At 43.5% G+C, this 16033-nt stretch overlaps 1 protein-coding gene across 3 annotated transcripts in view; it reads left to right on the top strand.

The window, feature by feature from the left end:
* The window catches only part of LOC111056989 (autophagy-related protein 2 homolog B), a 113131-nt gene that overhangs the window by 50519 nt on the left and 46579 nt on the right, over nt 1–16033 (top strand). For all 3 annotated transcript variants that reach the window (XM_039427516.1, XM_039427517.1, XM_039427518.1), the window contains one exon: nt 11284–11771. In XM_039427516.1, coding sequence (XP_039283450.1) covers nt 11284–11771 — 488 coding nt within the window. The remainder of the gene's footprint in view (nt 1–11283; nt 11772–16033) is intronic.

The raw sequence follows: 16033 nt of genomic DNA, 5'->3' as shown, positions 1-16033 counted from the left end.
AGATTCTAGAAATTAAGAGAAAGTCTGATACTGAACCAAACGTTGATGTTGGAAGTTTCAACGAGTTTTTTGTCAATGTAGGAGAAAAATATGCAGCCAACCTGCGACAGAACATACTTAATCAAGAAGTTCCAACACCTTTATCCAATCCTCCTGTAAATAGTTTTTATTTATATCCTACAAATTCTGTTGAGATCGGCCACATCATAAATACTTTGAATAACAATGCATCCCCAGGTTTAGATGGATTTACAGGCCACTTTCTGAAACAAATTGCTCCCTATATTGTTAGACCTTTGGAAATTATAATAAATAGTTGCTTCAGTCATGGATACTTTCCAAAACGCTTTAAAATTGCTAGAATTATACTAATACATAAATCGGGTGATAAATCAAATCCAGCGAATTACAGGCCTATTAGTTTATTAAGTAACCTGTCAAAAATAATGGAAAGACTTTTAAAAAAGAGATTGATGGACTATTTGAATAAGCAGGACATCATAGCAGCGAATCAGTTCGGATTCCAGCCAGGGAAATCAACTAAGGATGCTGTTATGTTGTTAGCAGATTTAGTTAACAGGAACTTCAATAAAGGATCCAAAACAGTTGCAATATTTCTAGATTTAGCTAAAGCTTTTGATACCATACCTCACTTAACTTTGATAAATAAGCTTGATGGCTGTGGAATACGTGGACTGGCTAAAAAATTAATTTTGAATTACCTGGAGGATAGAATGCAAATTATGACCTTAAACAATAGAACAGATACACGCAAGCTGAAAAGCTATGGCCTACCTCAAGGTACAGTCTTATCTCCCTTATTGTTCCTAATCTATTTAAATGATCTCCTCAAATTGAATATTCCAAACACAACAAAAATATCTTTTGCTGATGACACAGCGTTAATATTCACAGGTGAGTCATGGAGGGAGGCATATGAGAATGCAAATAAAGGTTTAGCTCTGGCCAAGGCATGGTTTGATAATCACACTCTTACATTAAACTTGCTTAAAACTAAATTTATTGCTTTCTCCCCAACTTCGATCGGCGAGCCACCTCCTGATCTCTGTATTAGAATGCACGACCACAGAATCAATACCCCTATAGGTGAGACAAATTGTTTGTGTCAAAAAATAGAAAAAATAAATTCTATAAAATATTTAGGAGTAATGGTTGATTGCCACTTGAAGTGGAATTCTCATCTAGAGTATTTGATTTCCAAATTGAAATATCTGATATCGGTTTTCTACAAAATAAATTTATTGAATGATGTGAACATAATAAGAACCATCTATCATGCCTATGCTCATTCTTTGTTTCAGTATTGCATAGAGGTTTGGGGTGGTACTTTTGACTCCCATTTCAATAAAATTTTCGTTTTACAAAAACATATAATCAGGGCAGCCCTTGGGAAACCTAGACTTTACCCTAGTAAATGTCTCTTCATAGAATTTGGAGTTCATACACTGAGACAGGTTTTTGTTAAAAACATCATAATTCACATAAATAGAAATAGAGAATTATTAACCCTAAATACCAATCCCTATAACATTCGCCCTTCAGTAAACAATTTATTCAATACATCATTTAACAGATTAACAATAAATAAACATCAGTTCTCATTCTATGTAGAATTTTATGCCAATAGAGTCCCAAATCATTTTATAACTAGCAAACTTACAAAAAAGCTTCATATAGAAATTGATGAGTGGATCAAGAGAAATATTTATTTTCATCTCTGCTGATGATAAGCTGTTGTTTTCTTGGATGATAATGAAGATGTTCCTATTAGGTTGATAATTATTACGTTTTAGGATAGTTTTTTCTATTTTCTAATATTATGATGGTAATATTTGTCCTATTATATGTTGCTCTATTTTTGATGCATCGAAAGCCAAGTGCTTTTATCTCTTTGTTGTGATTGAATGCTTATTGTCCTAAAAATGTATTCTCATCTTTAGTTCATTCATTTATTTATTCAATTTGCCTTTTTAAGATTAATTTCGAAAAGCCTAGTATCTCACGTTAACTTTTTTCTATGTCATGAGTGAATTCATCTTTATTTATTTAATCTTTCCATCTTTAAACTCAAATTAAATTGTCTAAAATTTAAAGCCTTACAAAACTCTTTTTTGTCTATAAATAAAAATTATCTCTTTTATTTTATCCTTTCATTTTAAGCTATTCATTTATAAATTTATTTTTTTTCTATTCTTTTGTTTTTTGTATTGAATCTATTGCTGTAAATGCTGAAAATAGAAAATGCTTTCCTTGTAAAATAGAACTCACTGCTGGCGCTCAAGTTGTACTTCTGCCGGCAGTGCCAAAAAAAGTTAATAAGGTGCTATTATTAGGCCAAGATAGGCTTACAAGTATTTTTATTTGATAATATTAAAAGTTGTATTGTGTCAAATTTTGTATATATTGTTTTTTGCACTTTGTTGCTTCAGTCTGCATAAGAATTTTGTATTTGTAATTTGTTTTTTTGGCAATAAATAAATTCAATTCAGAAGTTTGATATGGCGGAAGGTGTGGCTCGTTCATCAATTGGGCTAGTCAGTCGGGTCGAGCGAGGGGTTTGGTACCACTGTCTGAAAAAATGGCTTTTGGTGGCCCTGAAAAAGGGCCAAGTTTGTTGCTGGTGGCCCTGAAAAGGGACCAAGATTGTTGCTGGTGGCCCTAAAAGGGACCAAGGCAGGCTAGATGTTTAGTAGTCGTCGACTGGCGCGATACCACGCCGCGCGAGGGTCCCGGGCAGGTCCGTCTGGTGCGAGAGCAGGCCGGCAGGGGCTCAAGTCAATGGTTCGCAGTCTCCACTCTGGTTTACCCGGGCTACGGAGAGGGCTGACCGGGTGATCTACTAGCCAGAGGTCGTGCCGAATCTCCGCCGGGAGGACCTCCTCGACCACTTCCTCGTTTAGAAGGGGCCTTCGGTCAAACCCCGGGCAGGCAGGGTCGTAGGCTTCCGCTGCACACACTCCGATGTCGGTTCGGCACCCACCCCGCGCATCCAGAACCGCGCGCCAGTTGTTAGGCTGGGGCGCTAAGTCTTGGGGCGCAGCTGGCGCGGCGGTGTACAGCCTCAGCCTCTCCTCCACCTGGCGAAGCCGACGTAGGGCCCTCCTCTTCTGGATTCGGCGGCCGGCTCGGTTCCTCCTAGGCATCGGCTGGGTAGTAGACAAGGAAGACACCTCAGGTTGCGGTTAGTCTCGCCGTGGTTCCCTCATTGGCCTGCTCGCTGCTCTGCTCCTGGTCTCGGTAGTGGTCTCGGCTGGTGGTCTCTTCTGGCTCTTCAGTGGAAGGCTGCTAGTGAGCAAGTGCTATCGAGGGTAGCTGAGTAGCCCCCTTTTATTCACAGTCCCCGAGTTCACCTGCGCTGCTATTGGCCGGCGGTGCTCGGCCAATAGAAACGCAGGAACGGGTGGCGGCGACTGAGGCGCACCCTGGTGGCGGGTGGGTCAACCACTCATTTGGTTGATGCGTGGCGTGGGGAGCAGAGCAGAGCGGCAGGCTGAAAGGTAGCGAACGCGAGGGAGGTATCAATTCCCCCCCCCCCCCCGTTTGAGGTAGCCACGGCGAGAATTTATTGATTGCAAAAAACAAGATACAATGTTTACAAAATATACAAAAGTGCCATTGGGCGATAATTTTACAGAAGTGAGACCAGAAGGGTCTCCCCCAACAGGTGGGTTGTGGTCAATAATTACAGAAATAAGACCAGAAGGGTCTCCCCCAACAGGTGGGTTGTTATTCCAAGAGATGTTGCTGGTCGGTGGTTGGAGCCGGGCGTAGTTGAGTCTCGTACACCTTGATGGTCTCGTTGTCACGGGTGATCCAGTAGACAGCTCCTTGGTTGTGGGCGACCGTATATGGTCCCTTCCATCTGGGTGCTAGGCCCGCGTGGAATTTCTGAGCCTTGTTTGAGAGTTGATGATTCCGTGTGAGCACCTGGTCGCCGATCTGGTAACGAGGCTGTGTCTTCCGAATCTCTTCTAACAGTTCAGTTTCGGTTGCGATGCTTGCTAGCGTAGCGGGTTCACTGGTGACTGGCAGGATGTCGGGAGGCATGGTTCGTTCTAGTTGTTGACTGGTCTCCTCAACTTTTTCGTTGTCGGGTTGCCGTGACAGTGCGTCGGCGAACTGATTCTCTTTACCCGGGCAGTGTTCTAGGGTGAAGTCAAATTCTTGTAGGAGCAGGGCCCATCGAGTGAGTTTGGCGCGGCTGTCCTTTGCAGTTTGTAACCAGGTAATCACCTTATTGTCGGTACGGAGTATGAATGGCCTGCCTTCCAGGTAAGGGCGATATCGCTTTATTGCCCTCGGAGGTGATTATGTGACCGAGGTATTCAAGTTGCTTGCGGCCGATCTGGCATTTTGCTGCTGAGACAGAGAGATTGTATAGATTTAACCGTTCAAACACTTTGGCTAAGTGGAGTAAGTGTTCTTCCCAGGTATCCGAGTACACAATGATGTCGTCGAGATAAGCGTAGCAGAACTTGTCGACGTATCCACTCAGTACCTTGTTCATCATGGATTGGAAGCAGCTGGGTGCATTTCGTAGGCCGAAAGGCATGACCTTAAATTGTAGCTTTTCGCCGTAGGGAGTGGTGAAGGCCGTGTAAGGTCGAGACTGGGGTGCGAGTGGTACCTGCCAGTATCCCATCCGTAGGTCGAGTGAGCTGAATATTTTTGAAGTTCCCAGGCTTCGAATGACGTCCTGTAGGGTCATCTGCGGTGCCGTGGCTGGAACGGTGATGGAATTCAGCCATCGGTAATCGATGCAGAACCGTGATGTGCCGTCCTTCTTGGGGACAACGACGATTGGAGAGTTGTAAGGCGAATCACTGGCTTCTACCAGGTTGCGTTCCTTGAGGGCGGCAACTTCGGACTCGATAATTTGCAGTTTCTCCCGTGAGTATCGGTAAGGCCGCTGGCTGCGTATTTCTGAGCTGTTGAGTTGAATTGTCATGGTGGCGGCCGTGGTGATGGAGGGTGGCATCTGCTCCATGAACAATTTTGCGTGTTGTTGCAGTAATACTGTTAACCGTCGGTGCTGGTCGCTGGGCGTGTCTTCTAGTAACTTGTCAACCAGGTGAGTGTCCATCTCTACTGAGACTGGTGGTTGCGCTATCCAGAAGATCGTATCTCGCTGCGTCTTGCCGTAGATTAGCCTGTCTTGCTCAAAGTCAAGCACTGCCTTATTCTCCCGAAACCATGGTCGTCCCAAGATGATGTCTTCGCGTAGGTCAGGTAGACCTAGGAAGGGAATATTTTGAATGTGCTGTTGGATCTGGAGTTCCAGATGTCCTTGTATGGCCGTTTCGCAGCTAGTGGGACGGTTGGCCAGCAGTACAGGTAGCTTCAGCGGTTGGATCCGTGTACCGTGGTCGAGGTGGGCAGCTCTCACGAAGTTGTGCGTTGCGGCTGAATCGAGTAGAGCGTGTAGTTGTTTACCCGCGAGGATGACAGGGATCCGGGGTAGAGTCTGTCCGTCTATCTGGATCACGGCTAGGTTCGGTGCTTGGCTGGGCGGAGGGCTGGTGATGTGGTTGTTGACTACTGGGGCGGCAGTGTTGGTGACCTTGTCGGTGACTGCGGCCAGGGCAGTGTTGGTGACCTGGTGGCTGACTGCGGCTGGGGCAGTGTTGGTGACCGGCTGGTTGACGGCGGCTGGGTCAGTGTTGGTGACCTGGTGGCTGACTGCGGCTGGGGCAGTGTTGGTGACCTGGTGGCTGAATGCGGCTGGGTCAGCGTTGGTGACCTGGTCGTCGACTGCGGCGAGGGCAGTGTTGGTGACTCCGTCCATGACAGCGATCCCGGTAGGTGGCGGGTGCGTGTGGGTCACAGTTGCATGTTCCTCCCCAGGCTGGTGGTCGATGACGCGCTCATCGTCGGCTGGTGATGCTGTCCTCTCGCGGGCCAGTAGAGGCGCGGCTGCTGGGTGCTGTGGAGAGTCTCTGTCAGCCGGGAAGAGCAAGGGGTCTTCGGTGACATTGGAAGGAGACTTAGCGACGCTAGCAGGGTCTACGGTGGCGTGACGGGTAGGCGATCGATCCGTTGTGAGTGAGACGGTCATGAGTGACGGCTGGGTGGTTGACGCGCAAGGGTGTGCCGGACGCGGTTGCTGTTGTGAGACGGTGACCCGGGTGACGACTGGTACTGGGTCATTCTTGATAGCCCGTGGAGGTGCGGCTGCTAGGTACCGTGGAGAGTCTCCGTCAGCCGAGAAGAGCGAGGGGTCTTCGGTGACGTTGGAAGGAGGCTTGGTGACGCTGGCAGGATCCACGGTGGCGTGACCAAGGAATGACTGGCTGGCCGGTTCGGTGACGGTTATCGCTTGTAGTTGGGGTGGTGACCTGCGAGGCTGGCGCTGCGGGTCTTGCACCTCATCGTTAGTGTAGTGGACTCCTACTTTCCGTGCTGGAGGGGTGGAGTCCGAGTCTCTCCAGTATCGCCGTTTCCCTGCCGTTTCTTCGCGAGTTCTGGGCAGTCGCGATGAAAATGCTTGGCCGGGCAGTAATGACACTGAGGAAGCTGGTTGTAGTTGAACCTCGGCGGCGGCTCTCGATGGGGTGGCCCTGCGGGTGCCGTAGGTTGAGGCGGCTTATATTTTGGTCGACTGTTGAGGTCGGTTTCCAGGTCGTTGGCGATCATGATCAGCTCTTCATAGTTCGTGGGACGAGCAGCTCGAACTAGGGTGCGAAGCTCGGAACTCAGCTGACCGATGAGCAGGGCGATCACCTCGTCTTCAGCCAGGTTGGTTCCTAAGCGCTGCTGTAGTTGGAGCTTCTGACGGATGAATCGCTCCACTGGCTGGTTCGGTTTGTGGGTGGTGCCATAAAATTCCGTGTGAGCGGCTGCGATTTTATGGGCTCCCGAGAAACGGGCCTGAAGTCGGTCACGGAACTGTTCCCAGGTGGTGACGAATTCTCCGTAGTCTCTCCACCAGGCGGCGGCGTCGTCTTGTAGTTGCGCTTTTAGAAGCATGACCCAGGTATAGCTGGGAATGTGGTGACCCTGTAGCAGCTCGGTGCACTGTCGCATGAAGGTGATGGGGTCTTCATGGAGCTTGCCGCGGAAGAACGGTAGCAGGGTCGCTATGCTGGTCAGCTGGCTGAGGTTGCCGGTGTAGCTGACGGCTGGAGCCGGTAAGTTGGCCATGTTGCTGGTTGCGGTAGTGGCGTGACTAGAGGTTGACGGTGGAGCAGGCAGGTTGACGGTCAGCGCGCTGGGTTGCAGGGTGGTTGGTCGAGCGGGCTCGCTGGTGAAGGCGGGTGGCTGCGTTGCCCCGGTTTCGCTGGTGGAAGCGGGCGGCTGCGTCGTGCTGCTGTCGGTTTGACCGGTGGTCTGTGCAGGCCAGCCGGCGAATGTAGACTCGGTGTGCTGGCTGGTTGACTGCATCGAATCTTCGGTGGTCGTATCTCCACTGTCTCCGGCTCCGGTTCTAGTCGCTACCATGTTCAGGTGTTATGGGCGCCACTGGGAAATTGCCTGTTCCCAGACAGGTATTCTGAATTGAAAGATTCAGAGACACATTTTGTTGAAAGAAAATAAGTTTGAATTTTTTGTGTGAAAAATTCAAGACATACATTTAGATGAAAAATTTAAGACATACATTTAGTTGAAAATTTAGGTTGACATTTTGTTTGAAAAAAAAGTTTTGACAGTGGTAACGGGTTACTGTATCTCCATACAGTGAGTGGCCCCACGTTGGCAGGCGCCAATAATTGATATGGCGGAAGGTGTGGCTCGTTCATCAATTGGGCTAGTCAGTCGGGTCGAGCGAGGGGTTTGTTACCACTGTCTGAAAAAATGGCTTTTGGTGGCCCTGAAAAGGGCCAAGTTTGTTGCTGGTGGCCCTGAAAAGGGACCAAGATTGTTGCTGGTGGCCCTAAAAGGGACCAAGGCAGGCTAGATGTTTAGTAGTCGTCGACTGGCGCGATACCACGCCGCGCGAGGGTCCCGGGCAGGTCCGTCTGGTGCGAGAGCAGGCCGGCAGGGGCTCAAGTCAATGGTTCGCAGTCTCCACTCTGGTTTACCCGGGCTACGGAGAGGGCTGACCGGGTGATCTACTAGCCAGAGGTCGTGCCGAATCTCCGCCGGGAGGACCTCCTCGACCACTTCCTCGTTTAGAAGGGGCCTTCGGTCAAACCCCGGGCAGGCAGGGTCGTAGGCTTCCGCTGCACACACTCCGATGTCGGTTCGGCACCCAACCCGCGCATCCAGAACCGCGCGCCAGTTGTTAGGCTGGGGCGCTAAGTCTTGGGGCGCAGCTGGCGCGGCGGTGTACAGCCTCAGCCTCTCCTCCACCTGGCGAAGCCGACGTAGGGCCCTCCTCTTCTGGATTCGGCGGCCGGCTCGGTTCCTCCTAGGCATCGGCTGGGTAGTAGACAAGGAAGACACCTCAGGTTGCGGTTAGTCTCGCCGTGGTTCCCTCATTGGCCTGCTCGCTGCTCTGCTCCTGGTCTCGGTAGTGGTCTCGGCTGGTAGTGGTCTCTGGTAGTGGTCTCGGCTGGTGGTCTCTTCTGGCTCTTCAGTGGAAGGCTGCTAGTGAGCAAGTGCTATCGAGGGTAGCTGAGTAGCCCCCTTTTATTCACAGTCCCCGAGTTCACCTGCGCTGCTATTGGCCGGCGGTGCTCGGCCAATAGAAACGCAGGAACGGGTGGCGGCGACTGAGGCGCACCCTGGTGGCGGGTGGGTCAACCACTCATTTGGTTGATGCGTGGCGTGGGGAGCAGAGCAGAGCGGCAGGCTGAAAGGTAGCGAACGCGAGGGAGGTATCAAGTGTCCAAAACTCAGCGGTTATCCTTATAGCTGCCATTTTGTTTTTTTCACTTAAAAATTTTTATCTCAAGAACGAAATGTTGTATTGATCTGAAATTTGGCATGAATATTTATGCTATAAAGACTCAACTATAAAAAATAAAAAAAAATTTTTTCGTTGAAATTTTTCAAAATGGCGGCCATTTTAAATTTTTGATGGCGAATATCTCGAAAACCGTCCATTTTACAGAAAATTTACAAGAGACAAAAAAGTTAGCAAATTTTTTCACGATTCCAATGATACCTAATTTATTAAGATTGGTCGAAGAATAACAGAGAAATTAATTAAAAATTTTTTCGTACTGCATGCATGACCACTTTTCACCATTTAAAGATCAATATTAATTTTTTAATTCCAGATGTATTTAAGATGAAGCTTTGAAACTCGGTATGGCTCCATATGGGCAAACAGATGATTTTACAATGGTTTTCAGATGATAATGTTTGTCTTGTAAAAGTATTGTTGTTTCATTAAAAGTAAAGAACCAGATGTAGTGCTTCCTATTTCTTAGTCTCACGTTTCCTAGGTCTTATTTCTATCTTAAATTTCCAGTTTCAATATTTTCTTACGTTGCTTCTACACAAATATTTAATTATTGTAATGGAATTTAGTTCGCTGGAGTACACCGATATTCACTTCATGTATGGAGCAGCTCTTGGCAATGCGACCGAAGCAAGAAGAATGTATGCAGCTGCATTTCCAAACCGCCGTCTCCCTTCCGACAAGGTGTTCACAAGAACTCACAATCGGCTGAGAGAAGTTGGTTCATTTGAACGGAACAGGGTAATTGCTGGTAGGCCTCGAGCAGTTCGAAATGTTGCTTTTGAAGAGGAAGTATTGCAGAAATTCGATTTCAATCCTAGAACGAGTACGAGAGCAGTTGCAAAGCAAATCAATTCAAGTGCTTCTTCTGTGTGGCGTGTACTAAACAAGGAAAGACTTCACCCCTTCCGCTTTCAAAAAGTTCACTCATTGGTTGAACGCGACTATGAGCCAAGAGTAAACTGTGCCCGTTGGTTTCTTCAGCAAGACATTATCCAACCAAATTTTCTAGAAAATGTGTTATTTACCGATGAGTCCAGCTTTACAAGAGAAGGAATCTTCAACTCTCGCAACAGTCACGTCTGGGCCTTAGACAATCCTCATGAGGTCAAAGTGCGTGGTTATCAGCATAGATTTTCGCTGAATGTTTGGACGGGTATCTTAGGTAATCGCGTGATTGGACCATACATTCTTCCTAATCGTCTGAATTCTCCCACGTACATTACTTTTTTAAGAGACATACTACCAGAACTTTTGGAAGATGTGCCTCTTGCAAACAGATATAATATTTGGTTTCAACATGATGGTGCCCCTGCTCATTTCGGAAATGTTGTTACGGACTTTCTGAACATGACCTATCGTCAGCGGTGGATTGGGCGGGGTGGACCAGTACCGTGGCCCGCACGTTCACCTGACCTCAACCCTTTAGATTTTTTTTTCTGGGGCCATATAAAAGACCTTGTTTACAGCACGCCAGTAGAAAACGAAGAAGACCTTGTGGCAAGAGTGGTTGCTGCAGCAGGTGCCATTCAAGATGATGAAAATGCTTTTATAGCAGTTCGACGGTCCATGATTGAAAGGTGCAGACTGTGTAATCAAGTTGAAGGACGGCATTTTGAGCAATTGCTGCATTAGTATCAGTGAACCGATTTGAGTGAAATTAATATTTTTCAATGTAAAATAAAATTTGGAGGAAAGTTATTCTTGTATATTTCTGTAATAAGAACGGTTTTCATGAAATTATAAAAAAAATTAATATTGATCTTTAAATGGTGAAAAGTGGTCATGCATGCAGTACGAAAAAAATTAATTTCTCTGTTATTCTTCGACCAATCTTAATAAATTAGGTATCATTGGAATCGTGAAAAAATTTGCTAACTTTTTTGTCTCTTGTAAATTTTCTGTAAAATGGACGGTTTTCGAGATATTCGCCATCAAAAATTTAAAATGGCCGCCATTTTGAAAAATTTCAACGAAAAATTTTTTTTTTATTTTTTATAGTTGAGTCTTTATAGCATAAATATTCATGCCAAATTTCAGATCAATACAACATTTCGTTCTTGAGATAAAATGTTTAAGTGAAAAAAACAAAATGGCAGCTATAAGGATAACCGCTGAGTTTTGGACACTTCAAATATGACATTTGTAGTCTCCTAGCATCCAGGTACAATACCCTAAAATTCTCGACACTACTTCTGAAACACCCTGTATATATATATATATATATATATATATATATATATATATATATATATATATATAATATATATATATATATATATATATATATATATAACTTGTATTATATTTACAACAGTCTCCTACTTATTGAAGGGTTCCCATACATATAACTCACTCTGTATAATACCTCACATTTTATGTATTATTTCAGCTGTTATTGAGCTTTTGTTTTACAGACCACTCAATTTGTCACTTCGCTCAATGGTTACACTGGGAAACCTGAGTATCTCAAGCAATATGGCTGCTAAAACGAGTTCGTCTGCGCTGCGATTCATAGCCGAAGATGCCTCTCTGTTCCTGTCCGACAAACTGCACAACAACGTCGATTTGCGATCGGACTACGTGTGCGTGCTGGACTTTGGCCTTTTCGAGTTATCTCTGCGTCTATCGGACAGTCCCCGAGTTGACCTGAGGGCCTCCAACAATGTGCTGCACATCAGAACTTGCTCTGATTCGGCGAGATATTTGGCTCAGCTGATCACCTATTTCGCTTGTGACGGAGATCTGGCTGAGGAGGATCTGTCAGCTTCGACCGAGGAGACGATCAATGAGAGCATGAACGACGAACAGTGTGATCCTCTCTCTCAGTCGACTGTCGAACTAGTCAACAATTTGATGGAGGATGCTATGCAGGATATGCATGGCGGAAATGGGAGTGGATCAGGTATTATTACTCATCTTTTTAAATATTACAGTAGTTATTCATTCTAACTCCTCATCTCTCCTATCATGTTCGTATCGTGTAAGTGGATCAGATATTGTTCATCTTCATAGAATTGTTCTTAGCAATCTGATTCACTACGATCATGAACTAATTCAGAAAAGTGATACATTGCTATTTAGAAATTGAGATTAACTTTTCATTTTGATAATATTAATCAAGCTGGTATTCCAAAATTTCACCCAAGCCAAACAACATTTATGTCATAAATTTAGTTACAATCATGTTCTTTACTTGATTATATTATTTATTGTAATTAACATTATTTTGAACAATAAGTTACCAAGTTTATCCCATGAACTGGAACTTTTGAACTTTAAATTTGTATTTTCAACTGGAATTAGATCTTAAGTTATTGAAACTTATTTTTATTTCTCATTTTAGAATGAATATATTTATTTAGATAATTTCAAGCCAATTCTTTTTAGAGATGTACTTGAAATAGCTTGCTCAGGATATCTTTCTTTGCCTCTTAGGAGGCAATTTATGCCTCTAATGATAGTGTATCAAAACTTTATCAGCTATTAACTGTTCAGCAACTTCCATTTGGCCGGAATGAGTAGTATCTGGTCTCTCCGAAATCTTTTTTTCGTTTCGGTATTTGCTCTGTCTAATGCCGCATCTACATGTTGGCCCAGTCGCTGGCCCAGCCTGCAATCTGACCAGTGCCCAATCGTGCCCAAGTGTTCTGTAGCCAGCGTTGGCAAACCATCCATCCACACACTGGCGCTGGTCGACATTCAAAATACATCATTTTGAATGCCTTTTTCAAAATTCAAATTTCAAATTTATTTATTTCCATCTTCATACAACATGCACGATACAGTATAATAAAAATTAACTATTCTAATACACAGCATGAACCATTTAATGAAAATGAAAATTTCCACCAGCAAAAGTAAAACTTGCTCGCTGGTGGGAGTCCATCCTAAAACTAAGACTAATAATTATTGAAAACTAGGAAAATTAAAAAGTAAAAAAAAACATAGGTTCAGGAAAACCTAGAAATACCATATTCAATACAGAAAGAAAAGAGAATACTCATTAGAAAAGAAAAAAAAACAACAGTTGCTACGAAATATCTTTTTAGTAATAATATTCATCAAAAACCAGATCAAAACAACACATATTCATACATAGTATATGTATATTCATACACTGTATAATAATCATATGATAGACTTGCCGTCAGGCTCGCTTCGCACGCCATATCCGTCTAGCCAGGGGGCTCCGCCCCCTGGACCCCCGACTGGATCGTCCAGTCGCTTCGCTCACCTGCATTTTTCATTTGAGCATTTTTATCATGTGTTAGGACGATCCAGTCGGGGGTCCAGACTAAACGTCTGGCTATACGGATATGGCAAGCGAAGCGAGCCTGACGTCTAGTAATATAATATTCCCAGGAATAGCTCTGATTGAAGTAGCAGTGCCCAATCATTTTTTCCGCGTTAAATGCATTTCAATCTTCAACTTGGTGCCAACCTAAAGCTGCGTACACATATACGCGCTTCCAACCCGCACCGAGCACGCTCCGCCCTAGTACCGCCCTTGTTCCTCCATCGTACCGAAGTCGCTCCGCCTCCGCTCCACCCACGCACCCATTATGAACGTTACGGAAGATGTTAGATCTTCTCGCGTTCCCCGGTCGAACCACTGTTGCTCCCCGGTCGATCATCAATCGCTCTGCTGGAGTGACGTTCGGTTGCGGAGCAGAGCGAAAGTCTGTACGCACCTTAACAAAGTCAACTCAACTTAATGTCAACCCTTAAAATTATTAATTTAGTTACCAGTTAACAACTGTTTCGAAGAGATTATAGTTCTATATTAACATATGGTATGGACATTTCAATTATAATTAAGAGATTGGAATAAGAAGAATATACATGCTAAAAGACGAACTTTAAACCCTTAAAAACCACTCTTAGAGTTAAATATTTTTCAAATCTGTTCTTAGTGCGCCTCTAAAGGGCTAACTGAACATACCTACCAAATTTGAACGTTTTTGGTCCGGTAGATTTTTAGTTCTGCGAGAGAGTGAGTGAATCAGTCAGTGAGGGAGTGCCATTTCGCTTATATATTTATATAGATTGCGACACAATCAATCAAAAAAATCTGGTGTGGTACACTCACACAAATTTCCTTGCTCATTGATCTATAAGCCTCATTCTTAAACGAGGATAATCTAGGGGAATAACATTATGCCGATTGGCGGCTGAATAATTTTATTAAAACTACGATTATACTATTGTTATTGTTTTCAGAGCACATTTTCCTTTGTTTTAATTATGAAATTTGAGGATTTTTTAAAAGTTGTCAAAACAGCTGTTCTACAAATAAAATATTGACGTGTGTTCTTTTGAATAAACTGCTCTACCCACCTACCTCAAGCACGAGAAGGAGGTTACAAAGTAAATTTCTCAAGGATGGGGTGGACCCCCTGTCAGTTTCTCAGGGAGGAGACTCATGCTAGTTGATAGAGCTGATATATAACTATAAAGGGTATGAATTTGATAAAAATCGGTCAAGTCATTTTTGAAAAAATCGTGAAAAACATGGTTTTTTAGTATATATCCGCCATTTTTCTCAAGAATATTACGGAGCTCCTGCAATTTTCCCAGAAATGAGACTCGTGTCAGTTGATAGGGCTTATAAATAGCTTTCCATAGTATAAATTTGAAGAAAATCGTTAGAGCCGTTTTCGAGAAAACCGTGTAAAACATGGTTTTTTAGTGATTATCCGCCATTTTTCTCAAGAATATTACGGAGCTCCTGCAATTTTCCCAGAAATGAGACTCGTGTCATTTGATAGGGCTTATAGATAGCTAGGGTATAAATTTGAAGAAAATCGTTAGAGCCGTTTTCGAGAAAACCGTGAAAAACATGGTTTTTTGACATTATCCATAATTTTTTCCGTCATTTTGAATTGAATTTTATTGAATTTCATATTGTCGGATCCTCCTGGTATAAGGACCTTAAGTTTAAAATTTCAAGTCGATCGGTTAATTAGGAATGGAGATCGTGTTCACACACACACATATACACACACACACACACACACACACACACACACACACACACACACACACACACACACACAAAAAATCATGTTTTTGGACTCAGGGGACCTTGAAACATATAGAAAATAGAAAACATGCTATGTATAATCTGCTATGGTTATCTTATTCACTCAAGGTATTGACAGGAACCCCAATTCTTGGAAAAAATTATCACATATCCATTTATTCAATATTTTACTATTTTGACAATGAGCTAGAAATTCTTCAGGTACCATGTTGATGAACTTGGAGCTAACATAAATAAGCTGTCTCCGAGCTATACTCAGGTTGCTGTGATATACTTTGTATTTTCTCACTATGTTAGGTCTGAATGAATAAGATGGCCTATCAGATTCCTCAAAGGGCTGTATATAGTTATTAATGTATTTTATCAGTATTTTTATATATAATTGCCTCAGAGTCATGACATCAAAGTCTCTGAATACCTGCTGTGTAGGATAGTCTCTGGGTTTGCGGAGTATAGTTTTAATTACACCTTGTTGTGTTATAAATAGACTATTCAAGTGAGAATCTTATGTACCTCCCCATACTGTGATTCCATATCTTAGTATTGATTCAACTAAAGCAAAGTAAACAACTTTTATTTGCTTTCTGTCCAGTATTTTATTAATTTTATAGAATTTATAATTTATGAATTTTAATTTTTTAATGGTGAACTTTATGTGATGATCCCATCTTAGGCACTCATCAACAATAACACCTAAATATCTAGGTGTTATCAAATATCAAATGTATTCACATTCTCAAAGACAGGACAGTTGTTTCCCTGAAGCAAATTGATCACATTGAGTATGTAGTTTCAATTCCAAAGGCATGAGTGGTTTACCAACAACATTTGCTGAGAAAGTAATATATTTAGTTTTACTAAGGTTCAAGTGTATGCTGGTCCAGCAAGTTCTTTATTAGAAACATATCATTTTCCGCATTTTCAAAAACTTTTTCGCAGTTGACATCTGAAAAAATGAGGCAAACCAAACTTACTCAATTCTCTTTTATTTGACTGATTTTTTAGTATTAAAATCTGGGATCGCTCTCACTCAAATAACTTCTAAATAAATCCAATGGCAGCCCTCTTATCCCTTATTTTTCTAATTTAATCAGAAGACTATGATGTGGCACCGTATCAAA

Source organism: Nilaparvata lugens, chromosome 4 (assembly GCF_014356525.2).
Source record: "Nilaparvata lugens isolate BPH chromosome 4, ASM1435652v1, whole genome shotgun sequence".
Classification (NCBI taxonomy): Eukaryota; Metazoa; Arthropoda; class Insecta; order Hemiptera; family Delphacidae; genus Nilaparvata; species Nilaparvata lugens.
This window is presented reverse-complemented; position numbering and strand designations above follow the sequence as displayed.